This window comes from Stegostoma tigrinum, chromosome 22, assembly GCF_030684315.1.
Source record: "Stegostoma tigrinum isolate sSteTig4 chromosome 22, sSteTig4.hap1, whole genome shotgun sequence".
In the NCBI taxonomy this organism is placed as follows: domain Eukaryota; kingdom Metazoa; phylum Chordata; class Chondrichthyes; order Orectolobiformes; family Stegostomatidae; genus Stegostoma; species Stegostoma tigrinum.
This window is the reverse complement of record NC_081375.1, coordinates 27523342-27550803: the sequence shown is the minus strand read 5'-3', so window position 1 is coordinate 27550803 and position 27462 is coordinate 27523342. Positions and strand designations below refer to the sequence as shown.

Here is a 27462-nt window from a genome sequence, read left to right as displayed (position 1 = left end):
TCACATTGTATTATCTTGGAATTCTCCAGCATCTGCAGTTCCCATTATCTCTGATACTATTTTAACCTCACTGCAAAGCCTCTTCCAGGGATGCCTAACCTGAAGAAGTTACCCTCCTCCCTCCGGACCAACCTCAGGGAATCTCTCTCCCATTGCAACTCTCTTGTAATCTCTTCGGCCTTGAAACTGCTCGACCATGTCCTGAAGCAAACCAGGTACCACAGCCACATCACCTTCCTCAGCACCTGCCTACGGAACCAGATCATCCCCAAGGGACTACAGTCCACATTTCAGCCTTCCCAATTTGGCCCCAACCGTGACCACCTCTACACCCAGAATATTCAGACCCTTCAGAAGCGGTTCTCCCTGCGAGTCCTGAAACAGACACTTGCAGCCATGCGCCGGCACCTCCAGGCACTGCAATCCAGCCTGCCCCAGCTCAGAGCCTCCCTCTCCCAGACCTGCAAAGGACCTCTGCTGTTTTTCATCCTCCGCAGGATCCACAGAATGAACACCCAGTTCCACTCAGCTTTACTGGACACCAAAAATCGTAAGTACAACCAACTCACGGGCCCCTGCCACCCACAAGAGGATTCCTGCGCCTCCCAAATCCCGACTCTGTCCCTGCCCCTCCCCCACCATGCACCCGCCGCCATTGACCATGAGGACACGGCCGAAGACCCCACCGATGACGTCACATTCGCCTCCGCCGGCCACAGAACTTCCGGAACCGCTGCTGCAGTCACCACCTCCACGTCCAGGTACAACACCCCACACACCACCCTCACCGCAGCTGCTGCCGCCCACCCCGATCCTCCAACCGCCGACGGAACGCCGCCCACGGCCGACGCCAACGGAACCCCGCCCACGGCCGACGGAACCCCGCCCACAACCTCCTCAGCCAGCAACCCCAGAGAAGACAGCCACACTGAGCCCTGCCGCATCTTCACCATCCCCCCAGACCTCCCACTGACTGAGGACGAACGGTCAGTCCTTAGCAAGGGGCTCACCTTTGTCCCCCTACAACCACACATCAACGAATACCAGTCACGGTTGGACATAGAGCAGTTTTTCCGCCGTCTTCGCCTCCATGCCTACTTCTTCAACCAGGAACCCAACCATCCTTCCACTGACCCCTTCACCCCTCTGATGAAGGGTCTAGGCCCGAAACGTCAGCTTTTGTGCTCCTGAGATGCTGCTTGGCCTGCTGTGTTCATCCAGCCTCACATTGTATTATCAAAGAAAACACCCTGGCAGTCGTCACCCCGCACAGTACCCGTTGGCCCCCTGACCAGTTGGGGAAGGCGCCAGCTGGGCCCACTGACCAGATAGGGCCCTTTTTTCTATTCTGGATGAGGGTTTTCATACGGTGGTCTTTCCCCACCGCGCCTTGGCAGCGGCTGCCCCAACCTTTAGCACGTCCCTCAGCACATAGTCCTGGACCTTGGAGTGCGCCAGTCTGCAACACTCGGTTGGGGTCAGTTCTTTCAGCTGGCAGACCAGAAAGTTGCGGGCAGACCAAAGAACGTCTTTCACCGCATTGAGGGTCCTCCAGGCCCAGTTGATGTTGGTCTCAGTGTGCGTCCTGGGAAACAGCCCGTAGAGCACGGAGTCCCGCGTCACGGAGCTGCTCGGGACGAACCTCGACAAATACCACTGCATCCCCCTCCAGACCTCCTGCGCATAGGCGCACTCCAGAAGGAGGTGATCGACAGTCTCGTCCCCCCACAGCCACCTCAAGGGCAGCGTGCGGTGGCGCAGAGATTCCCGGCATACATAAAGGATCTCACTGGCAGAGCCCCTCTCACCGCCAGCCAAGCAATGTCCTTGTGCTTGTTTGAAAGTTCTGGCGATGAGGAAGTCTGCGTGGGGAACCACATGACAGGATCCACCCTCTCCTTTTCCCGAAGGGTCTCGAGGATACTACTTGCTGACCACTGCCTGATGGCCTTGTGGTCAAAGGTGTTTCCTTTCAAAAATTTCTCCACGAAGGACAGGTGGTATGGAACGGTCCAACTACTCGGAGCGTTCCACGGCAACGAGGCCAGGCCCATCCTTCGCAACACCGGGGACAGGTAGAACCTCAGTAAGTAGTGACACTTGGTGTTTGCGTACTGAGGATCTACGCACAGCTTGATGCAGCCGCACACAAAGGTAGCCATCAGGGCGAAGGTGGCGTTCGGTACGCCCTTTCCCCCATTTCCCAGGTCTTTGTACATGATGTCCGTGCGGACCCGGTCCATCCTCGACCCCCAAAATGAAGTGGCCCAGGTGACCGCAGCAGCGCAGGTCCAGGGAATAGGCCAGGCCTGCGCCACATACAAGAGTACCCTTGCACCTGACAACCAGGTTCTTACCCGCGATGGAGAGGGACCGGAGCGTCCACCTGCCCAGCTTCTGCTTCAATTTGGTGATACGTTCCTCCCAAGTCTTAGTGCACGCCCCAGCTCCACCAAACCAAACACCCAGCACCTTCAGGTAGTCTGTCCTGACGGTGAAGGGGATGAAGGAGCAGTCGTCCCAGTTCCCGAAGAACATGACCTCGCTCTTACCCCTACTGACTTTGGCACCCGAGGCCAGTTCAAACTGGCCGCAGATGTCCAACAGTCTACTCACCGACCGACGATCGGTGCAGAAGACGGCAACATTGTCTATATACACAGTGAGGTCTTGACCTGAAGGCCTCCGCTGCCTGGGATAGTCACGCCTTTCAGGCTCATGTCCTTCCTGATGGATGCGGCGAAGGGCTCCACACAGCACATGAACAAGGCAGGAGAGAGCGGGCAGCCCTGCCTGACTCCAGATCTAACAGGAAAACTGTCCGATTCCCACCCGTTGATCGAGACTGCACTAACGATGTTGGTGTAGAGCAGCCGGATCCAATTGCGGATGCCCACCCCGAACCCCAATTTGGAGAGGACGTCCCTCGTGTAAGCATGAGAGACCCTGTCAAAGGCCTTCTCCTGGTCCAGGCTGACGAGGCAGGTGTCCACCCGCCTGTCCTGTACCTAGGCGGTGGTGAGCGCGAGGCTCTCAGCGATCTTCCTGCCCGGCACAGCACAGGTTTGGTCAGGGTGAATCACCGACTCCAGGACAGACCTGATCCGGTTGGCTCTGACCTCGGCCAGGATTTTGTAGTCCACGTTCAATAGTGAAATGGGACGCCAATTCTTAATTTCTTCCCTCTCCCCCTTCCTCTTGTAAATGAGGGTAATGATGCCCTTCCTCATGGACTTGCACATTTCCCCTGCCCGAAGCGCACTATCGTACACCTCCAGCAGGTCCTGGCCGACCAGGTCCCACAGAGCGGAATACAGCTCGACCAATAAGCTGTCGCTCCCGGAAGTCCTATTCCTCTCCAAGGACTTGAGGGCTCTGGTCAGCTCGTCCAGGGATATCGGCCGGTCCAGCCACTCCCTCATGCTGTCGTCTAAGACCTCCATGATATACGACAGGAACGACTCGGAGGCCGTGCTGTCCGTGGGCTTCGTGTCGTACAGTCCGGCATAGAAGGATCTGCTGATCCTCAAAATGTCGGGCCGAGACGACGTCACCGAGCCGTCGTCCTCCTTCAGCCGGCTTAGCACAGAGGTCTCTTTGTGCACCTTCTGAAAGAAGAAACGTGAGCACGTCTCGTCCTGCTCCACGGAGCGGACCCTGGACCAGAAGATTATCCTGCAGGCCTCTGCGGCGAAGAGCGAGGCTTGGTGGCCCCTCACCTCACGGAGGTCCTCCGTGACATCGACCCCCATCAACTGCAGAAGGAGCAGGTTCTGCACCCTTTTCTGGAGTCGCGACAGCTTTCCCCACCTCTCTCTTGCCTTCTGAACACCCTTGAGGACAAAGAACCTCTTGATGTTCTCCTTCACCGTCTCCCACCAGTCACCCGGAGACTCAAAGAGGGGTTTCACAGTTCTCCAACCGGCGTACTCCCTCTGAAGCTCCTCGACGTTCTCTGGGGTCAACAGAGCCGTGTTGAGCTTCCACGTCCCCTTGCCGGCCGGCTGGTCGTCCTGTAAGTGACAGTCGGCTAGCAGGAGGCAGTGGTCAGAGAAGAACACCGGCTCGACGCCGGTGGACCTGACTGAGAACGCCTGTGACACAAACAGGAAGTCTATCCTTGAGCGGATAGGCCCGTCTGGCCGCGACCAGGTGTACCTCCGCTGCACTCCGCCTGCAGGGGTGCTGACGACGTCGAGCAGCTTGGCGTCCTTCACCGTGCCTATCAGGAATCTGGACGTGACGTCCAGTTGACTCCCCCCCACTCGCTGTCCCCACGCCGGATCTTCCATCTGCATCGATGATGCAGTTGAAGTCTCCGCCTAGGATGACTGGCCTGGATGTAGCCAGCACGGGTGGAAGCCGCTGCAGGACGGCCAACCGCTGGGGCGTACATGTTGATCAGCCTCAGGGGAGCGTTCCTGTAGGTGACGTCAGCCACTAAGAGGCGCCCCACCACCACCTCCTGAACTTGAGAGATGGTGAAGTTGCGCCCCCGCAGCAGAATAGCTAGGCCCGAGGTGCGACAGTCATTACCCCCCGACCAGATCGAAGGCCCACAGGCCCAGGCGCCGGACCATTTCCCGTACCTGCTGAGGTGCGGTGTCCCACAGTCCTGCAGAAACAGGAGGTCCGCCCTGACGGTGGTCAGGTAGGCCAACGTGGACGCACATCTTGCGGTGGTCTTGACGCTGCGCACATTAATGCTTGCAACTCATATCCCCATTGTGGGCAGTGACCGCAGTACCCTCCCCAAGTCCAAGGTCCAGCCCATCCATCTGTCCCTTCATGCCCATTGCTCGGGCTAACTGCTGGACGCTCTCCAGGCTCAGGAAACCATCCGTGCTGTCTTCCGGGTGGCATCCCCCTGTCGGGGGGGGTATGGAGGCAGGAGAGTCCGGCTCTGGGTCAGGCTGGGGACGCGCTGTTTCCTCCTTCCCACCTGGAAGTACCAGGGGGCCCTCCAGTGCCCCAGCAGCACGTGACTGGGTGTCGGAGGTAGCCTCAGGACGCCTCCCGTCACCTGGAAGCGTAGTGCTGCTTACCTTCTCCCTGGAGATCTTTAGCTTCTGCTTCGGGCGGGCCCTCTCCGAATCTCCCTCGTCAGAGGAGCTCTTATAGCCCCCCTGTAGCTGCCTCTTCCCGCCTGATGGTTGCGGCTCCTGGGCCCGCCAACACACCTTCCTCCTCGCTTTCCGGACCGTCGTCCACTCCCCTGGGTCGCCTGTCGCCGCCTCCATCGACTCCAGATTGTCGGGGGGAGCAGAGCCTGGAGGGGCGCTTTGCTGTCCTCGAGCACATCCTGTGGGGCTGGGCCCTCCTGCACATTAGTGGGGTCCTTGCTGGGCCCTGGTGCCTTCCTCTCCTCCGGGGGAGCTGGCCCCGCATTGCCCCTGCTGGCGACCTGGCCGTAGGTGGTCCCCCGGCGCGGGCATGCCCTATAGAGGTGGCCCGCTTCCCCGCAAAGGTTGCAGCTTTTTTCTTGTGGGCAATCCTTTGCAAGATGTCCCTCCTCCCTGCAGATGATGGCTTTGCAGTCGGCCGCCACGTGACCTGACCTACCACAGGCATGGCAGACTTTAGGTTGCCCTGCATAGGTCAGGTAGCCCTTGCTCCCGCCGATCGCGAAGCTGGATGGTGGGTGTACGATGTTCCCGTCTCTGCCCATCCTCAGCGTCACCTTGACCTGACTCTTACTGGTCCAGATGCCAAAGGGGTCCATGATGTCAGTTAGGTCCCCTTCCACCTTCACATACCTTCCAAGGAAGGTCAGGACATCAACTGCTGGCACATGCGGGTTCTACATGTGTACAGTCACCATACGGCTCCTCTGCACTGGCATCACAAACAGTGGGACAACGGTCAATACAGAGAGGGGCCCTCACCTCCTTTCTCCTTGAAAACCACCAGGAAGCGCTCGCAAAGCTTGGCACTCCTGAAGGTCACATCGTAAAAACCTCCTCCGGGGAAATCCTGCAGGCAGTAAATGTCCGCAGCAGCGAACCCACAACAGCCCAACAGGACCCTCTTCACGAAGAAGGTGCGGTCCACAGGTGCACCTTCATCCACCTTCTTTACAGAAACATGGATGGTGTTCCGGACCCCTGACCTGGGGCACGAGCACTTGCCGCAGCCATCGTTGCAGTTTGGCTGCTCCCTGAACCAGCGTTAGGCCGAAGCCAGCATTAAGATCCACGGGTTGCAAAGGTGCACAGCCAACCCGACGTCTTCCTTCCACCTCCAACACAGCGCTCTCCTTGTCTCGGTCCACAAAAGAGTGGGTCTTTATTTTGTTCCAGATGTAAGCTGGTTCACTGAGCTGTAAGGTTTGTTCCCAGATGTTTCGTCACTTTTCTTTATTTGAAAAAATATACTTTATTCATAAGATGTACAAAAAAAAACATATTTACACACCTACCCAGTCATGCAAGCCGCTCCGGGTTACCCGGGGGTACATACACCAACGAAAGGAAAAATAACAAAGAAAACACCCCGGCAGTCGTCACCCCGCACAGTCCCCGTTGGCCCCCTGACCAGTTGGGGAAGGCGCCAGCTGGGCCCAGTTACTAGATAGGGCCCTTTTTTCTATTCTGGACGAGGGGTTTCATACCGTGGTCTTTCCCCACCGCGCCTTGGCGGCGGCTGCCCCAAGCTTTAGCGCGTCCCTCAGCACGTAGTCCTGGACCTTGGAGTGCACCAGTCTGCAACACTCGGTCGGGGTCAGTTCTTTCAGCTGGCAGACCAGCAAGTTGCGGGCAGACCAAAGAGCGTCTTTCACCGCATTGATAGTCCTCCAGGCGCAGTTGATGTTGGTCTCGGTGCGCGTCCCTGGAAACAGCCCGTAGAGCACGGAGTCCCGCGTCACGGAGCTGCTCGGGACGAACCTCGACAAATACCACTGCATCCCCCTCCAGACCTCCTGCGCATAGGCACACACCAGAAGGAGGTGATCGACAGTCTCGTCCCCCCTGCAGCCACCTCGAGGGCAGCGTGCGGTGGTGCAGAGATTCCCGGCATGCATAAAGGATCTCACTGGCAGAGCCCCTCTCACCGCCAGCCAAGCAATGTCCTTGTGCTTGTTTGAAAGTTCTGGCAATGAGGCATTCTGCCAAACAACTTTGGCAGTCTGCGTGGGGAACTACACGACGGGATCCACCCTCTCTTTTTCCCCGAAGGGTCTCGAGGATACTACGTGCTGACCACTGCCTGACGGCCTTGTGGTCAAAGGTGTTTCCTTTCAAAAATTTCTCCACGAAGGACAGGTGGTATGGAACGGTCCAACTACTCGGAGCGTTCCGCGGCAACGAGGCCAGGCCCATCCTTCGCAACACCGGGGACAGGTAGAACCTCAGTAAGTAGTGACACTTGGTGTTTGCGTACTGAGGATCTACGCACAGCTTGATCCAGCCGCACATAAAGGTAGCCGTCAGGGCGAGGGTGGCGTTCGGTACGCCCTTTCCCCCATTTCCCAGGTCTTTGTACATGGTGTCCCTGCGGACCCGGTCCATCCTCAACCCCCAAATGAAGTGGAAGATGGCCCAGGTGACTGCAGCGGCGCAGGTCCAGGGAATAGGCCAGGCCTGCGCCACATACAACAGTACTGAAAGCCCCTCGCACCTGACAACCAGGTTCTTACCCGCGATGGAGAGGGACCGGAGCGTCCACCTGCCCAGCTTCTGCTTCAATTTGGTGATACGCTCCTCCCAAGTCTTAGTGCACGCCCCAGCTCCACCAAACCAAACACCCAGCACCTTCAGGTAGTCTGTCCTGACTGTGAAGGGGATGAAGGAGCGGTCGTCCCAGTTCCCGAAGAACTTTGGCACCCGAGGCCAGTTCAAACTGGCTGCAGATGTCCAATAGTCTACTCACCGACCGACGATCGGTGCAGAAGACGGCGACATCGTCCGTGTACAGGGAGGTCTTGACCTGAAGGCCTCCGCTGCCTGGGATAGTCACGCCCTTCAGGCTCACGTCCTTCCTGATGGATGCGGCGAAGGGCTCCACACAGCACATGAACAAGGCAGGAGAGAGCGGGCAGCCCTGCCTGACTCCAGATCTAACAGGAAAACTGTCTGATTCCCACCCGTTGATCGAGACTGCGCTAACGATGTTGGCGTAGAGCAGCCGGATCCAGTTGCAGATGCCCTCCCCGAACCCCAATTTGGAGAGGACGTCCCTCATGTAAGCATGAGAGACCCTGTCGAAGGCCTTCTCCTGGTCCAGGCTGACGAGGCAGGTGTCCACCCGCCTGTCCTGTACGTAGGTGATCGTATCCCTGATGAGCGCGAGGCTCTCAGCGATCTTCCCGTCCGGCACAGCACAGGCTTGGTCAGGGTGAATCACTGACTCCAGGACAACTGACCCGGTTGGCTATGACCTTGGCCAGGATTTTGTAGTCCACGTTTAATAGTGAAATGGGACACCAATTCTTAATTTCTTCCCTCTCCCCCTTCCTCTTGTAAATGAGGGTGATGATGCCCTTCCTCATGGACTTGCACATTTCCCCTGCCCGAAGCGCACTATCGTACACCTCCAGCAGGTCCTGGCTGACCATGTCCCACAGAGCGGAATACAGCTCGACCGGTAAGCCGTCGCTCCCGGGAGTGCTATTCCTCTCCAAGGACTTGAGGGCTCTGGTCAGCTCGTCCAGGGATATCAGCCGGTCCAGCCACTCCCTCGTGCCGTCGTCTAAGACCTCCGTGATAGACGACAGGAACAACTCGGAGGCCGTGCTGTCCGTGGGCTTCGTGTCGTCAGGGATATCAGCCGGTCCAGCCACTCCCTCGTGCCGTCGTCTAAGACCTCCGTGATAGACGACAGGAACGACTCGGATGCCGTGCTGTCCGTGGGCTTCGTGTCGTACAGTCCGGCATAGAAGGATCTGCTGATCCTCAAAATGTCAGGCCGAGACGACGTCACCGAGCCGTCGCCCTCCTTCAGCCAGCTAAGCACAGAGCTCTCTTTGTGCACCTTCTGAAAGAAGAAACGCGAGCACGTCTCGTCCTGCTCCACGTAGCGGACCCTGGACCGGAAGATTATCCTGGAGGCCTCCGCGGCGAAGAGCGAGGCTTGCTGGCCCCTCACCTCGCGGAGGTCCTCCGTGACATCGACCCCCATCAACTGCAGAAGGAGCAGGTTCTGCACCCTTTTCTGGAGTCGCGACAGCTTTCCCCGCCTCTCTCTTGCCTTCTGAACACCCTTGAGGACAAAGAACCTCTTGATGTTCTCCTTCACCGTCTCCCACCAGTCGCCTGGAGACTCGAAGAGGGGTTTCACGGTTCTCCAACCAGCGTACTCCCTCTAAGCTCCTCGACGTTCTCTGGGGTCAACAGACTCGTGTTGAGCTTCCACGTCCCCTCGTCGGCCGGCTGGTCGTCCTGTAAGTGACTGTCGGCCAGCAGGAGGCAGTGGTCAGAGAAGTACACCGGCTCGACGCCGGTGGACCTGACCGAGAACGTCCGTGACACAAACAGGAAGTCTATCCTTGAGCGGATAGACCCGTCTGGCCGCAACCAGGTGTACCTCTGCTGCACTCCGTCTGCAGGGGTGCTGAAGACGTCAAGCAGCTTGGTGTCCTTCACCGTGCCCATCAGGAATCTGGACGTGACGTCCAGTTGACTCCCCCCACCCGCTGTCCCCATGCCGGATCTTCCATCTGCATCAATGATGCAGTTCAAGTCTCCGCCTAGGATGACCCGCCTGGACGTAGCCAGCAGGGGTGGAAGCCGCTGCAGGACGTCCAACCGCTCACTCCGTACCACTGGGGCGTACACGTTGATCAGCCTCAGGGGAGCATTCCTGTAGGTGATGTCAGCCTCTAGGAGGCACCCCTCCCACCACCTCCTGAACTTGAGAGATGGTGAAGTTGCGCCCCCGCAGCAGAATAGCCAGGCCCGAGGAGCGACAGTCGTTACCCCCCGACCAGATCGAAGGCCCACAGGTCCAGGCGCCGGACCATTTCCCGTACCTGCCGAGGTGCAGTATCCAGCACTCCTGCAGAAACAGGAGGTCCGCCTTGATGGTGGTCAGGTAGGCTAACGTGGATACACATCTTGCGGTGGACCTGACACTGCGCACATTAATGCTCGCAACTCGTACCCCCATTGTGGGCAGTGACCGCAGTACCCTCCCCAAGTCCAAGGTCCAGCCCCTTCATCTGTCCCTTCATGCCCATTGCCCGGGCCAACTGCTGGATGCTCTCCGGGCTCAGGAAACCGTCCGTGCTGCCTTCCGGGTGGCATCCCCCCGTCAGGGGTGTGGAGGCAGGAGGGTCCGGCTCCGGGTCAGACTGGGGACGCGCTGTTTCCTCCTTCCCGCCTGGAAGTTCCGGGGGGCCCTCCAGTGCCCCAGCAGCACTGACTGGGTGTCGGAGGGAGCCTCAGGACGCCTCCCGTCACCTGGAAGCGTGGTGCTGCTTTCCTTCTCCCTCGAGATCTTTAACTTCTGCTTCGGGTGGGCCCTCTCCAAATCCCCCTCGTCAGAGGAGCTCTTATAGCCCCCCTGTAGCTGCCTCTTCCCGCCTGATGGTTGCGTTTCCTGGGCCCGTCTTCCTCCTCGCTTTCCGGACTGTTGTCCACTCCCCTGGGTCGCCTGTCGCCGCCTCCATCGACTCCGGGTTGTCGGGGGGAGCGGAGCCTGCAGGGGTGCTTTGCTGGCCTCGGGCCCATCCTGCGGGGCTGGGCCCTCCTGCACGGCCTGGCCCTCCTGCACATTAGTGGGGTCCGTGCTGGGCCCTGGTGCCTTCCTCTCCTCCGGGGGGGGCTGGCCCCACATTGCCCCTGCCGGCGACCTGGGCGTAGGTGGTCCCCCACTGCGGGCATGCCCTATAGAGGTGGCCCGCTTCCCCGCAAAGGTTGCAGCTTTTCTCTTGTGGGCAATCCTTTGCAAGGTGTCCCTCCTCCCTGCAGTTCCTGCAGATGGTGGCTTTGCAGTCAGCCGCCACGTGACCTGACCTACCACAGGCATGGCAGACTTTAGGTTGCCCTGCATAGGTTAGGTAGCCCTTGCTCCCACCGATCGCGAAGCTGGACGGTGGGTGTACGACATTCCCGTCCGTGCCCATCCTCAGCGTCACCTTGACCTGCCTCTTGCTCGTCCAGATGCCAAAGGGGTCCATGTTGTCAGTTAGGTCCCCTTCCACCTTCACATACCTTCCGAGGAAGGTCAGGACATCAACTGCTGGCACATGCGGGTTGTACATATGTACAGTCACCATACAGCTCCTCTGTGTTGGCATCACAAACAGCAGGACAGCGGTCAATACAGAGAGGGGGCCATCACCTCCTTTCTCTTTGAAAACGTCCAGGAAGCGCTCGCAAAGCTTGGGACGCCTGAAGGTCACATCGTAAAAACCTCCTCCGGGGAAATCCTGCAGGCAGTAAATGTCCGCAGCAGCGAACCCACAACAGTCCAACAGGACCCTCTTCACGAAGAAGGTGCGGTCCACAGGTGCACCTTCATCCACCTTCTTTACAGAAACACGGATGGTGTTCCGGACCCCCTGACCTGGGGCACGAGCACTTGCCGCAGCCATTGTTGCAGGTTGGCTGCTCCCCTGAACCAGCGGTAGGCCGAAGCCAGCATTAAGATCCACTGGTCGCAAGGGTGCACAGCAAACCCAACGTCTTCCTTTCACCTCCAAGACAGTACTCTCCTCCTCTCGGTCCACGAGAGAGTGGGTCTTTATTTTGTTCCAGATGTAAGCTGGTTCACTGAGCTTGAAGGTTTGTTCCCAGATGTTTTGTCACTATTCTATGTAACATCAACAGTGAGCCTCCAACGAAGCGCTGGTGTTATGTCCCACTTTCTATTTATCTGGTTAGGTTTCCTTGGGTTGGTGATGTCATTTCCTGTGTTGGTGATGTCATTTCCTGTTCTTTAGGGGATGGTAGATTGGCTCCAAATCAATGTGTTTGTTGATGGAGTTCCGGTTGGAATGCCATGCTTCTCGGAATTCTCGTGCATGTCTCTGTTTGGCTTGTCCTAGGATGGATGTGTTGTCCCAATCAAAGTGGTGTCCTTCCTCATCTGTATGTAAGGATACGAGTGATAGTGGGTCATGTCATTTTGTGGCTAGTTGATGTTCATATATCCTGGTGGCTAGCTTTCTGCTAGTTTGTCCAATGTAGTGTTTGTCACAGTTCTTGCAATCCTAGGACAAGCCAAACAGAGACACGCACAAGAATTCCTAGAAGCATGGCATTCCAACCGGAACTCCATCAACAAACACATTGATTTGGAGCCAATCTACCATCCCCTGAGACAAAGAACAGGAAATAACATCACCAACCCAAGGAAACCTAACCAGATAAATAGAAAGCAGGACAGGACACCAGTGCTTCGTCGGCGGCTCACTGATGATGTTACCTAGTATGGTGATGAAATGTCTGAAAATGAACCTTCCAGCTCAGCGAGCAAACTCACATCCAGAACCTCAACCTGAGCTACAAATCTTCTCAAAACTTGTGAGTGAGTAGTACCAGGAAGGAGAGAGGGTGTAAACTTTTTATTTTTGTTGATTGCATTTGTTAAGAATTGAGACAGAGACAGAGACAGAGGGAGAAATCTGCTTCGGTTAAGTAAGAAGGTTAAGTAATTGGTTCTTAGTTTATTGTCCATAGTTGATAAGGTTCCCAATGGCAGGAGAACTTGGCCCCTTGGAATGCTCCTTTTCTAATATGTGGGAAATCATATGTGATCAGGTATGCAAGAAGCGTGTTCAACTGCAGCTCCTGACTAGCTGCAATGAGCATCTGGAGCTGTGGATGGACTCACTATTGGAGCATCCGAGATTCTGCAGACATTGTGGATAACAAGTTTAGCGGCTGGTCACACCACAAGTGAAGGTTACACAATCAGAAAAGCATTGGGTGTCCACCAGAAGGACTAGTAAACGTAAGCATACTGTGTAGGAGTCCCCTGAAGCCACCTCCCTCTAAACAGATACACCATTTTGGATACTTTTGGTGAGAATGGACTCTCAGGGGAAAGCAGCCAAGATTGAGGCACCACAATTCACTCTGTTGCACAACAGGGAAGGAAAAAGACTGGGAAAACTTTAATGATAGGGGACTGGATTGTAAGGGAAATTGACAGGTGATTCTGTGGCAGCAAGCAAGACTCTTAAATAGTATGTTGCTTCCCTGGTGCCAGGGTCAGGGATATCTTCTAGTGGCTGCAGGATGTCCTGAAGTGGAGAATAAACAGCCAGCAGTTGGAGGTACATATCAGTACCAAGACATGGGTAAAACTAGAAATGAGCTCCTTCAGCAGGAATTTTGAGAGTTGGGCAGTGGTTTGAAGAGAAAGGACATCAAGTTTGCAGTCTCCAGATTCCTTCTGGTGCCACCTGCTCCCGAGAGTAGAAATACAAAGATAAGTCAGATGAATGTGTGGCTAAAGAGATGTTGTAGGAAGGAAGGCTTTAGATTTTTGGATTATTGGGACAGCTTCTGGGTTAATGGAAACCACACAAAATAGAGGGGTTGCACCTGAACCAGATGGGAGTTTATTTGTGCTATTGGGGAGGTTTTAAATTAATCTGGCAGTGGGAGGGGTAATGCGAGAACTGTCTAGTAGGTGGAGATGACAAGGCCAGGATATGTCATATAGGAGTGGTAGAAAGGTAGATTGTATCTATTTTAATGCAAAAGCTTGACTGATAAGACAGATGAACTTAGAACATTAATCAGCACATGGAAATATGATATTGTTATGATCGTTGAGATAAGGTTGAAGGAAGAACAGGACTGGCAGCTCAACATTCCAGGGTATAGAGGTTTCAGGCATCATAGTGGTTGGGGGGAGGGTGTAAGAAAGGTGGGGCATTGCGTAATTGATAAAGCAAATGCATCAATGCAGTAATGGGGGTTGCCCTAGAAGGGTCTTCAATTAAGGCCATTTGGGTAGAGTTCAGAAATTTTAAAAATGAATGATTACCTTGCTGAGATTACATGACAGGCCTCCCAAAACTCAAAGGGAGTTAGAGGACCTGATACAAAAGCAAATCACAGAAAGGTGTGAGAGAAGCAGGGTGATAGTTGTTTTCAACTTTGCTAGTACTAACAGGGATTGCCTTAGTGTGAAAGGATGAGATAGGGTGGAATTTTTAAAGAGCGTCCAGGACAGCATTTTCTGTCAATACATTGCTAGTCCTACTAGAGATGGGGCATTGGTAGACCTGATCTTAGGGATGAAACTGGTCAAGAGTTTGAAGCTTCATTGGACGAGCATTTTGGGGATAGTGACCATAACACTAAGTTTCAAAGTCATTGTGGAAAAGGATAGTGCAGAAGTTAAGTGTTTAAACTGAGGGAAGGCTAATTTCAATTTAATTGGACAGGATCTAGCAAGCGTAGACTGGGAAGAGCTATTTGGATCCAAAATTGGCTTACAAACAGGAAGCAAATGATGATGATGGAGGGTTGCTTTTGTAATTGGAAGTCTATACCGTATTTGTACCAGACAGTTCATTGCAGGAATCCTTATTGTTTTGTTATATACATTAACAACTTGAATGTGGATGCGGACGGTACAATTAGTAAGTTTGCAGATAACACAAAAGTCGGTGGTGTTGTTGATTGTAATGAGGATGGTCTTAAGCTACAATTTGATATTATCAGCTAGTAAAATGGACACAGTAATGACAGATGGTATGTAGGAGCCTTTTGAAAGTAGTACAGTGAGAATTCAAGGCCAGTATGTTCCTCTTAAGAGCAAGGGCAGTATTTCTGCAGTACCCTGATGTCAAACAACAAGAGTTTGATTGAAAAAAAGGAAGAAAGCATATGCTGGGTACAGTGCAGCAGAAAAGGAGGGAGGCCTTCAAAAGTACAGAAAGTATAGGAGATTGCATAAAAAGGAAATGAGGAGGGCAAAGAGGGGCCATATCTTTGGCAGATGGTATCAAGGAAAACCCCCAAGGCTTCTTATAAGTATATTATTAGTGTGAGAATTACCAGGGAAAGGGTCCAACCTATTAGATACCAAAAGGGGCAGCCTGTGCATGGAGCCAGTGGACATGGATGAGGTCTTAAATAAATACTTCTCATCTACAGTCACATAGGAGAAAGACAGTGTAGGTGAGGATTTCAGTTGGGCTGCTGAGGTTCTGGAAAACATTAAGATTAATAAGGAGTACGAGGTATTAGATGCTTTAGTAGGCACTGTGGGTCATGGCCCATGGCATTATCATTGGACTGTTAATCCAGAGACCCAGATAATGCTCTGGGGACCGGGGTTTGAGTCCCACCATGGCAGAAAGTGGAATTTGAATTCAATAAATATCAGGAAGCCCAAGTCTAATGGTGACTGTGAATCCATTGTCAATTGTTGAAAGAACATATGGTTCACTAATGTCCTCTAGGGAAGGAAACTGCCATCCTTACCTGGTCCGGCCTACATGTGACTCTAGATCCACAGTAATGTGGTTGACTCTCAACTGCCCTCTGGGCAATTCGGGATGAGCAATAAATGCTGCCTAGCCAATGATGCCCTTATCTCTTGATTGAATAAAGAAAAAATCCTCAGGGCCTGATGAGATGTATCCAAGGCTATGAATGGGAAGCAAGGGAGGAGATGGCTGGGGCCCTAGCAGATATATTTAATACTTTGCTGGCCACAGGTGACTCGAGGATAGCTAATATGGTTCCTTTGTTCAAGAAGGGCAACAGGGTTAGGGCAAGTAATTACAGACCAGTTAGCATGACATCAGTGGTAGAAAATTATTAGAAAAAATTCTGAAAGACAGGATTAATCAAATACTTGGAAATGCAGGGATTGATCAGGGAGAGTCAGTACTGATATTTAGTTGAAGATCCTGTCTGACTAATTTAATAGAGTTTTTTGAAAAGTGGACTAAATATTTTGACAACGGTAATGCCGTTGATGTGGTTTACATGGACTTCAATAAGGCCTTTGAGAAGGTGCCACATGGAAGTCTGGTCCAAAAGGTAAGACCCCATGGGATTCAAGGCAACATTGCAAACTGGACCCAAAACTGACTTACAAATAGGAGGCAAAGGGTGATGGTGGAGGGTTGTTTTTGTTATTGGAACCCTGTGACCAGCAGTGTACCACATGTTTTGGAGATGGTTCTTTGCTGTTTTACTATGTGCATCAGTGACTCAGGGTGAATATGGAACATGTAATTAATAAGTTTGCAGATGAGGTGAAAATTGTTGGTGATGTTGATAGTGAAGAGAATCGTCTGAGGCTACAGTCTGATATTGATCAGCTGGTAAAATTGGCAGAGCAAATGGCAGATGGAATGTGGATGCAAGTACATTTGCAACAATTATGAGGCATCAAGATGAATACTTAAAATGCCAGGGCACAGTTGGCTATAGACCAAGTGCAGGTAAATGTAATTAGTGTAGTTTTGTGTTTGTTGGTTAGCATAGACATGGTAGAGTGAAGGGCCTGTTTCTATGCTGGATGACACTATGACTCCAACTTATTTTCCTGTTCTTTCACCCTTCCTCTTTCTCATCAACATGCTGTGCCTCAGCAGCATCATCTAAAAACTTAGTGTTACTTTCCACATGTATCCCAATAGCACCATTTCCTTTAACCACTGCAGTATCTCTAAAATACCAAAACTACTTGTCCAACATCCAGTATTGAATATATAGAAACCTTCCCCAATTAAATAGTGGTAGCATTAAGAGCTTTATGTGAAGGCATTTAGGGCTCTAATGATGCAATGTTAGTGTCTCTACCTCAGAATCAAGAGTCACGGTTCAAGTCTCACTTACTCCAGAGGTGTTTAATCATACCTCTGATCGTATTGATTAGAAAATATCAACATGCAAACTCTTGTGGCACAGTGGTATTGCCCCTACCTCTGAATCACGAGGCCTACATTCAAGTCACATCTGCTCCAGAGGTATGTAATACCATCTCTGATTGAACTGATTAGAAAGTACCTATATTTTGAATGGGCCAGTTTGTCAATAAATCTAAACTGAATAAAGATTGATTTCTGAACGATTTACAATCAGCTGGTTGTAAGAAGTTTAACCTGATAGTAGGGAATTATTTCCTAAAGGTGGAAGAAAAGAGATGTTAATGTGTACTCAGTTTAGATTTACTAACCAATTAAAGTATTTCAAATATGACTCTGAACTATACAACCTCCACTTGTAGACACTTAAACTTAAGTTGTACAATAAGAGGAAAGACCAATCATTGTCATAGATTGTCACCATACATTCCATTCCCTAGCTATCAATTCTGTTCTTCTACCTGATACATGACTGAAGCTGAGCCAGATTGTTTGCAACCCTGGTGTTAAAGTTGACCCCGAAATTAGTTTACAACTATGCACCTCCACAGTGACAAAGGCCACCTGTCCTCATCACGATAACATTGCCTGACAACACATTTATCAACTTTTAATCAACAGCCTTCTCAGGAACAGCATTTCACAATTTACATTACTTATTGAAGTATTATTAGTGGCAAAAGTTTAAATCTTCACTTTGGAGTTTAAGCCCATATCATTTTGCTATTTAACCTTGACTACTTACATGTGCCTCAACATTGAAAGGATTAATTCTGTACTTAATGTTTTATACATGTCTCTTTTCTTCCTCCCTTTTTATATTAGCTGGCCTTCGAGCTGAAAAGGTCTCTACAGCTATTACTACAAAGAAGCATGAAGCTAGGGTTGTACATTTGAACTCTCTGGTAGTACAGCTCACACAACAGGTAATGTTTGACAAAAATCTGGATAATTCATGTAGAAACCTATAGTGAAATTGCCTCCAAGCAGATGGACAGATCTTTCTATCCACCAGACCATGGGTAAAATTATCAGTTAGTCAGAGTCATAACCTGAAACTATTCTTTCTTGCTGACTCAGTAACACTGCTTATTGTCAAAGCCCAATTAATGCAGATAATTCAAAACAACTTGCATCTCCACAAGGCTGCAGGAAGGATAAACTAAAAACTATAAATCTGCCATCAAAAAGGACATTTTTCAAATGACTGATTGTAGATAAAGATAGAATTCTTCATGGTGGGTATACCTCTCCATGTATTTGTACTTTTAAGAACATCCTGTGAAATGCTATTACAGAGCTATTTACCATGATTAAAAAAGGAATGAATTTTCAGTTGTGTAACATCTTTCAGGAAATAAAGATATTCCAAAATGCTGGCCAGTCAATGTAGTTATGTTGTAAAGTAAAGCCGCCATAGTCTTACCAGCCTATAGAGCTGCACTCTCATCGGAGAGAGATGATTGGTGGTCATTTATTCCGAGGTTCACCATGCTTCAGGTTGGAGAGAGGTTGAGAAGGAACGTCCTTCATGGTAACCTCAGTCAGTGCAGGAATTGAACCCAGGCTGGTGGTGTCACTATGCATTGCAAGCTGGCCATCCAGCCAACTGAGCTAACTGGCTCACAAAGAAGTAAAGTAACCATAGGGCCAAGCTGTCATTAGAGAGAGACAACTGGCAGTGGTTTAACCTGAGGATCACTGTGGCACAGGCAAGGGCAGAAACTGAGAAGGCGCATCATCCATGGTAATCTCAGCAGGTGTGGGAATTAAACTCACACTGTTGGCATCACTCTGAATTGCAAACCACTGTCCAGCTAACAGAGCTAACTGACACCACCACACTGGCAGTGCATTCCAGATCTAAACCATTTGCTGCATGAAAAAAATTTTTCCTACTGTTGCCCTTGCATTTTTTTGCTACACACTTTAAACTGATGTCCTCTGGTTCTTGAGTCTTCTGCCAATGGGACCTATTTCTCCTTGCCCTTTCACCTTCAGCAAATGTTTATATATACCCTTAGTTCTCACCACGCCTTGCACCTGTCATATGGAAATGCTTTATTCTTGCATACAAAATGAATCACTTCACACTTTTCTGCAGTAAATTTCAAGCATCACTTGATCACACGTTATACCAGCCTGTCCGTGCCCTCCCTGAGTTTTACTGCTATCCGCCTCATCACAATATTTTCAAGTTTTATGTCATCAGCTTGGTTGCTATTATTCAAATGTGAATGCTGTTTGGCCATTCTATTGCAGGAACATTACATTTGAGCTTGATCGTTTCTTTATTTGACTCCTGTGTGTATTCATAACAGGATAACTGATGGGGACACTGCAGCCTAGCAAAATAATCTTACTCAGACACGGACCAGGGATTGGATATGAAAATTATCTGGGCTGTAAAAGGCAGCTAATCACTGGATAAACTTGCAGAGCCATTGTGCGAAATCTGGAGTTCATATAACATAAGTCACACTTGCTTGTTTTCACAGGTTTTAATCTCTTTATGCGCTGAAAATTAGCAGCAGTTTGCATAAGCATGTAGTTCCCCGTGAACTAAAACCTGAGTGTTGCACTCTTAAAATATTGTGCATGTATTCTCCCTACAGAATACCTGGAATGTCCTCTAAATTTTTTATGAGCTTAGACAATGAAAACTATCACCAGAAAATTGTACAGTCTTCTGGATAAATTACAGCTGCCACTACATGTCAGAAACATGCCTGTTTTTTCAGGCGATGGTCCTTTAATTAATATGAAATGGGGCTTCCATCTATCTACAGGTAGAAGCCCTGCTTCATAGAGCTGCTGGCAATGGGAAGCCAGCTGCTCTGCACATTGGCAGCACCAGCTGGAGCAGTGGCCACGGCTCATATTCCAGATCAGGTCAGTCAGCGAGATAGTATTCTACGATAGATCTGGACTTGCAGATAGAGCTGTGACAGGGCCCCAGCCAGGAGAGGCTGCAGACATGTTGAACATGGCAGAGTGTGGAAAGAGTGCATGTAGGAGCAAACCGCTGTGGAGCAAAACTTTGTATTGGCACTGGGGGCCCAGAAAGAGGCAACCACACCCCTTCAATTAGTCAGCAGCCCTCAAGTTAGCCTGAGTGAAGACTGAACTCTCCTACAGCCTGAAAATCTGAGGACCAGTGAGATGAGATCCTTAATTGGGGGTTATTTGCTCAATTAAGGTCCTCAATGGGGCCATGGGTATCCACCCAATACAGCTGCTCATGAAATCACAGTAGGAACAGGGTTGGGCAGATCAATGATAGGAGCGTCTGCAGCCCGAATGGAATTTATGGATCCACTCACCTGTTTTCCTGCACACAGCTGTCATATAACATTCAGCCTATCTTGTTCTCGCATGAGGCTGGAAATTTTTTACTAATATTATGTGAAGAGTTTGAAAATATAAACTTCATGGCTTACTATGTTTGCTGACAATTGTTAACTGTTCTTCAGTTATGATACAATTCACATGCAACATAGGATGCTTCTCACTGCCAGTTGTAACTAAGATTACAAATAAGAGCACCTTATACTCAGTTTCACATATGTCTGTTTAAGTGGAAGTCTGAAATTGACCTCTTACCTGGATTTCTGTAAAGTTTCTCCTTCTTCACAGCTACGTCAGAAGCAGGTTGAAATCAACCAACTGAGATATGAGTTAACCTGCCAACAACAACGAACAAGTGCAGAAATTGTGAGGCTAAATGAGAGAATTTCTGAACTGGAATTACAGTTGGTAGAAGCACACAGGGAGGCAGATGAATACATTAAGGGGAATCTTCAACAAAACGCAGAAGCTGTGGCTTTAGGAGATGAGGTAATGTGTTAAATTCTGTCTCTAAATCCCAAAATAAACATGTTTCATTTTTGAAACCGTTCCTCCTGTTACTGTGTCTAAAGCCTCTCTTCTGTCCTCCAGCTCGGTTTGACTGGATGCACTGTTTCCATTCACATCTGTCCAGTCATAGCCAGAAAGCCACATACAGTGGGTTTTTGTTCCCACTCCTGCATTATTACCTCTGGAGATAAGCAAGGGTGAATTTTTCTCTCCCTCCTATTTCTCATCCACATGCTGGCTCTGGGCAACATCATCTGAAGATCCAACTGTTGGTTCCATCTGTACCTTGAAAACAGCTCAGCTTTGCCACTCATTCTCAATTTCTTCACTGTATCTGATTTTTGCCATCTTAGTATGACAATCAGTCTTAAATGAGGAAAACTTTGTCCAGTTAACTATTGAGAAAACAAAAGTAATTGCTTTCTGTCCCTGCCAAAAGTTTCATTCTTTAGCTATCAACTCTGTTCTATGCCTCTTTTTATCACTTTCTAAAGCTCAGATGAGGTGGAGCTCTGCCAGCCTATCTGATGCTGAGCTTCACATCATTTATTAACCAGATCAGCTTCATGATCAAGGATGCTTCTGTCCATCTTCATATAATCCTGTATCAAACCTGTGGCTAACTTTATCTACCAAAACCCTTATCATTGCTTTTGCTACTTTTTAGACTTGACTATTTCAATGTTTTCTTGGCTGACCTTTCTTTTTCCACTTTCCCTCATTCAAAACTCATGACCAACAGGTTCTCTAACCTGCATTCGTCCAGTGTTACCTCGGTTTTAAAATTCTAGTCCTGCTTTTTAGATCACATCATATCTCTAATTTCCTCAACTCTCAACCCTCCAGAATTTCTGTACTACTTTCCTTCTGGCCTTTTGTTCCTGATTTTAATTATCCATTGATCACCCTTGTTGGTATCCACATGTCCAGCTACTGATGTCCTAACCTTTAGAATTCCCTCCCTACTTGCCTCTCCTTTTAATGATCTCTTTAATCAAAATGTGTGCACCTGCACAATATATTCTTGTGTGCCTTGGCCTCTGAAGTACCTTGGAATGTTTTACTGCATTAAAGGTGATATATCTAATGCAAATTGTTGGCTGGGATCCAAAAGCAAAAGACTTCAAGAGAACAGTTATTTATATATTCCTTGGATATGCCAAAATATTCCTGAAATGTCAACAATGAGGAGAATGAGCATTTCCTGTTTCTGAAAGAAGATGCTTTGAGTTGACTTAGTACCTGCTGTAACACTGATGTAGTTTCAGAGAAAATGGTCCTCTCTTGTCGAGTTATTAATTCTAGCTAGAAGAAGTATCTCCTTAGGTAGAGCCACGTAAACTACAGGACATCTTGTTTTTGGATTGTGAGCTGCATTGAAAATGATCTGAACAGGTTTCCTGACAGTGTTATGCTTAGTTAGCTATTAATAATTTTGAAAGGATGGAAAGGAAAAACTCATGTCAAATATTAATCTTCTTTCCAGGTTTCAGCTCTGAAGCTGGATTTGGTGAGTGGCTATACTCCAGTTGTGGTTGAACAGGTACATGCTTACTTCACAGCTATTATTTACAAGACATCCACTTTTGAATAAATTGTTTACACCCAGATTTCCCTTTGAGGGTCTCCTCTCTGTACCATTCCCTTCTGTAGAATAGTTCAATCCATTACTGCCCATGGAGAAGAACTGTTCCTCTTTATACAGTGTCAATACCTATTATATGCATTTCAAAACAAAACACTTCAGCATTACTGTACATAGCCCAATTTAGAATTACAGAAATATAACATGTGTGTGTGTCTAGCAGATTTGAATCTTGGCTAATACAGGAAAACCTTCCAAGGAGTTTAATGTTTGAAACTGTCAAACTTATTTTTTCATTCAAACATCGCACAAAGGGCTTCAAAATCCTAAGCAACAATTGAACTTGTCAACTATGGGTTCCAAAAAAACTAGACAATACCACTGGTGCTTTATTAACCTGAATATCTAGTATACAGTTAGCAAATTTTTAAAATTGAAATCAGTAGTGGCAGGTAGATTTCAAACATCCTCATAATAAATCAATAATTTGAATTTAGTTAAGTTTGAAGAAATGTGGATCTATCCGCAGATGTTATGAACCCCTTACATGCTTAGCCAAGTTTGAAAAAAGTTCATTTTTACCACAGTGTACTTATTTGGATTTATTTTACACTTCATTGGTTTCTTATAGACTTTTATCAATGGAATATACAACAAAGTAAGAGAGTTAAAAGCTCCTATTAACAACTTTTCAGCATGTTGCATTGCTTCCTTCTAAACCAGATGCTACAGCTTCTGAGGCTACCTGTTACTTGTAACTTCTTGCAGCAACATACAGGATTGACACAATTTCTCTCTCTGTACACTAAATCAAATTTAACTGATAAAATAATAGTTATATACCACAGAAGGAGGCAATTCAATGAATGGAGTCTGTGCTGATCTTTTAAAAGACCATCAGTTCATCCTATTCCCTTGCTCTTTTCCCACAGCCTTGCAATTTTTCCCTTCCCCAAGCGCCAGTTCTTTTTTTTTTGAAAATTGCCATTGAATCTATTTCCATCAATAAACTTGTAAAGGCTTTTGTAGTTGTATCTACCATGACCATGCTGTAACATAACATATGAAATGCAAAAAGCATTTTACACTACATTATGCAATTTAGGAAAAGTATTTGCATAAAGGTCTTGGCCACAAACACACAGTAATTTGTCACGCTAAACGATTGAAGCATTTTAACAAGTGTAAGGGGAGATAATTGTATATAGCTAACTTGTTTTGTACATTGGTTACCAAATATGATTAAGTTAGTAGAGACTACAGTTATGGATCAGACCAGACCCTCTCAAAATAATTAAGAAGGTAGCCTAGACCATAACTTTTTGCTATTTTAAAGGTAGATGTAAAATGCTGTGTTCCAGACACAATTCAAATGTTCAAGCTACTCAATGATAATCAAAACACAATTTATTCGAATACTGTAGTTAAAATACAACTAAAGTTAAAGTAAAGAGGAATGATTTAACTCTATCGGAAAACTTAACAGAAGAGATTATTTTACTACTAAACAGTATATGTTCCAATGTAGTAACATGCCATTAATACACTCTCTTGACTAGAGGCGATTTCAGAAAACAGATTGTCTCACTTGCAATTCCCGTTGTAGGTAGACAAACCCCAACTTTTGGCTAAACCCAAGAGGCGGACAAAAAATAGCTTCCACTTCTTCAAAACCCCAACAGCAACTGCTGAAAGTTGAACTAAAGATCCTGGTTCTGAGGGAGTTTGACCACACCCATTCAGGCTGTTTCTACTGTTCTAACTTTTTTTAAAAAACCACCTAGGGCTTCATAAGTTGTTTACCTTCTCATAGACTGCTTTTCCCCGCGCTCCAATCTCTCTCTAAAGGAAAACAGGGCAAAGCATACCTGTTAAAGCCACAGCATCATCACAGTACCGCTAACACACATCCTATTTATGCCCTCTCTTAATTTGTGTGTGTTTAAGTGGTAAGTTTACTCTGGCTGGTCAAGACAATGCCATTGAGCATGGCAAGTTGACACTAGTTCCACTGTGCAATCAATGAGCACCTTTTTCCTTGTGCAGTATAAATTGTTGCTCCTTTTGAAATTTGACATTCTTGTGTCTGTCATGATGAGTTCAGATGAAAAGGATGTTGCCAGGGTTGGAAGGTTTGAGCTTTAGAGAGAGGCTGAATAGGCTGGGGCTATTTTCCCTGGACCGTCAGAGGCTGAGTGGTGATATTACAGAAGATAATAAAATCATGAGGGGCACAGATAGGGTGAATCGCCAAGATCTTTTCCCCAGTTCAATGGATTCCAAAATTAGACGGTATAGGTTTAAGTTGAGGGGGTAGATTTAAAAGGGACCTAAGGGGCAACGTTTTCAAACACATGATGATGCGTGTATGGGATGATCTGCCAGACAAAGTAGTGAAATATCATACAATTACAACATTTAAAAGGCATCTGGATAAGTATATGAATAGGAAGGATTTAGAGGGATATGGGCCAATTGCTGACAAATGGGACGAGATTAATGTAGGATATCTGGTAGGCCTGGATGAGTTGGACTGAAGGATCTGGTTCCATGTCACACGTCTCTCTGACTCTAAAAGCCCCAATAGCATGTCTGTTGTTTTTTTTAGCAACACAGTGGGGAAAGGCTGATAGTGCAGAAGGAAGATTAAATTACAAAAGGGTAAATTTCACGTGTGAGACTAAAAGGAATGCTAACACAACAGGTAAAGAAATAAAAGTTATATGTCAAAGAGATGTAATTGGCAGGATCCTAACAGCTGAAATAACAAAGTTATGCCTTGAAATAGTTTAGAAGCAATTAAGTCATCAAGATTGCCAGGAACAAATCTCAAAACTACATGGAAAACTTTGTTGCTTTTATCCCATCAAATGTTAATTATAATAGTTTCAGGCGTTAGTTGGTGATTATTCATTGGTTCCTCTTCTACCCCAGACTCAACTCATCAAGGAGCTTCAGGGAGAAATTCTGCAACTACGACAACAACTGGTACACTCAAAATTGGTCAACAGTTCCTCAAAGCAGCAAAGTCCTACAGTATCTGTTTTGCAAGGCAAACTAAAGCAGGCAGCTCGCTACATCAGTAAGCTATCCCGTGAGAAACAGCAATTGATTGAGATGGGGAACCGACTCCGTGCAGAACTGCTTAGATCTAAATTAGATGGTATGTCATCAGTCACACGACGCATTGTTATCAGATTTATAAGAATTGTATTTTGTAGAATAGCATAAATTCAATAAGTTCAAAAGAATATCAATACCATAGCTCAGTTCCAGTTACAGTGATAAACATATTCTGCATGTCACTGCCATATACATTTTATAATCATGTTTTCATTATTTTGCAGATATTGTTGAATGCAACCATTTAACTATCTAACCATTCATCTGCAATTCGCTTGCAGATTTTCAGCCCTCTGTTGCTGTAAGCTATTCAGATCCAGTTGCACAGTCTCCCAGAGAACTAGCACAGGAAGTGAAGAATCGTCTGTCCACTCTAGAGCACTTACAGTACCAACTCACTACACAGGTGATGATTGTCTTAGTGTGTGTACTACTTGTCCTACTTAAAACCTTACTCAAATAGAATGCCTCTCACCAAGTCTAATATGCATCTTATCATAAAAATACTTACGTAAAATTTAATTTTCTTCACTTCCCTTGCTTTTATGGTAGTTTTTGCCTAAGTTTTAACTCTTCTAGACACTCATAACTCTGATAGTTGAGCGATGTAATTGCTGCCAGTAGGTTCAAAATTGTTGTCTGGGCAACTTTGCTTCCTCCCTCTGACTAGATCATAACATAGAAGATCATTGAATCCCTACAGTGTGGAAGCAGGCCATTCAGCCTGTCAAGTCCAAACAGCATCCCACCCAGACCCAACCGTTATCCTAGATTTTAACATGGCCAATGCACCTAACCTACACATCTTTGGACAGTGGGATGAAACCACAGCACCTGGAGGAAACCCACTCAGACACAGGGAGGACGTGCAAACTCCACACAGACAGTCACCTGAGACTAGAATCAAACCCACATCCTTGGCGCTGTGAGGCAGCAGTGCTAACCAATGAGCCACCATGCCACCCTGGAGTAACACCTAGAGCCTGGTTTCCTTTTTTTTAAATTTTGTTAATACCATCATTAGTTCACTGCTAAACTTCTTTATCAATTATCAACAACAGAGTATTGTATGATTTCAGGAGTTGCAATATGCACAGCTGAAACACTTGAACCAAGTTCCCATCACTGTACAGCAGTATTCATCAGAGAGTGAAAATGGCCAGAATGCCCAGGATAAGGAAACTGAAACAAAAGAACACACCGGGAATATGGTAAAGTGATAGAGAATATATTCCAAAACCTTTTATTGTCAATTGAGTATTTGTTTCAAGCAGTTGATCCGAATGGAGATATATTGCAGAATGTAAATTAACCAAAATGTTCATTTTGTAGCTGATGCAGAAGTGAACATTTTCACCATGCCCCTTGTTTATTGAGCCAATTCCCTTTTTAATCCTAAATCAGCATCATGCCTTTCAACCAATTTTTTTTGCTATTTATATACCTGTAGAAAAATTTGTAGTCACTTTTATGTTAGTTGCCGATCTCGTACTTTTTTTTTGCTTCTCTTCTGAACTTGCAAAATTCAAGCAGGCTGTCAGATTATTATCCATCTGACATCTGTAATATGCACATTTGTACAGCTCCATTTTGGTCATATCAGGAAATCTAGATGTATTCTCCTTAGCTTCCTCCCACCCCGTTGGTGAGAATTGATTTTAATATACTTGAACTCTATCTCTAAAAGCAACCTATTCTTCCATTATAGTTTTGCCTGCCAATCTTTCATTTTACATACAGATCCATTCATATCCCACTGAGATTGGCTTTACCTCAATTAATCATTCTTGCTCACATTTGGCAAACCATCTTCAGCTGCTTCATCAACAACTTTCCCTCAATCATAAGATCAAAAGTGGGAACGTTCGACAAAGATTACACAATGTTCAGCACATTTTGCAACTCCTCAGATACTGTTCAAATGCAACAAGATCTGGACAATATCCAGGCTTGGGGTGATAAGCGGCAACATGGCGGCTCAGTGGTTAGCACTGCTGCCTCACAGTGCCAGGGTCCCAGGTCCAATTCCATCCTCGGGCGACTGTCTGTGTGGAGTTTGCGCATTCTCCCTGTGTCTGTTTGGGTTTCTTCCAGGTGCTTCAGTTTCTTTCTA

General features: G+C 48.0%; 1 protein-coding gene across 5 annotated transcripts in view; it reads left to right on the top strand.

Moving 5' to 3' along the window:
• ccdc57 (coiled-coil domain containing 57) overlaps positions 1-27462 on the top strand; it is a 175027-nt gene that overhangs the window by 120236 nt on the left and 27329 nt on the right. For 3 of the 5 annotated variants that reach the window (XM_048555362.2, XM_048555365.2, XM_048555361.2), the window contains 6 exons: positions 17609-17709; positions 20420-20620; positions 22128-22184; positions 25161-25389; positions 25631-25755; positions 26429-26560. In XM_048555362.2, coding sequence (XP_048411319.2) covers positions 17609-17709; positions 20420-20620; positions 22128-22184; positions 25161-25389; positions 25631-25755; positions 26429-26560 — 845 coding nt within the window. The remainder of the gene's footprint in view (positions 1-17608; positions 17710-20419; positions 20621-22127; positions 22185-25160; positions 25390-25630; positions 25756-26428; positions 26561-27462) is intronic. The other 2 variants (XM_048555363.2, XM_048555364.2) reach the window with 2 other exon arrangements.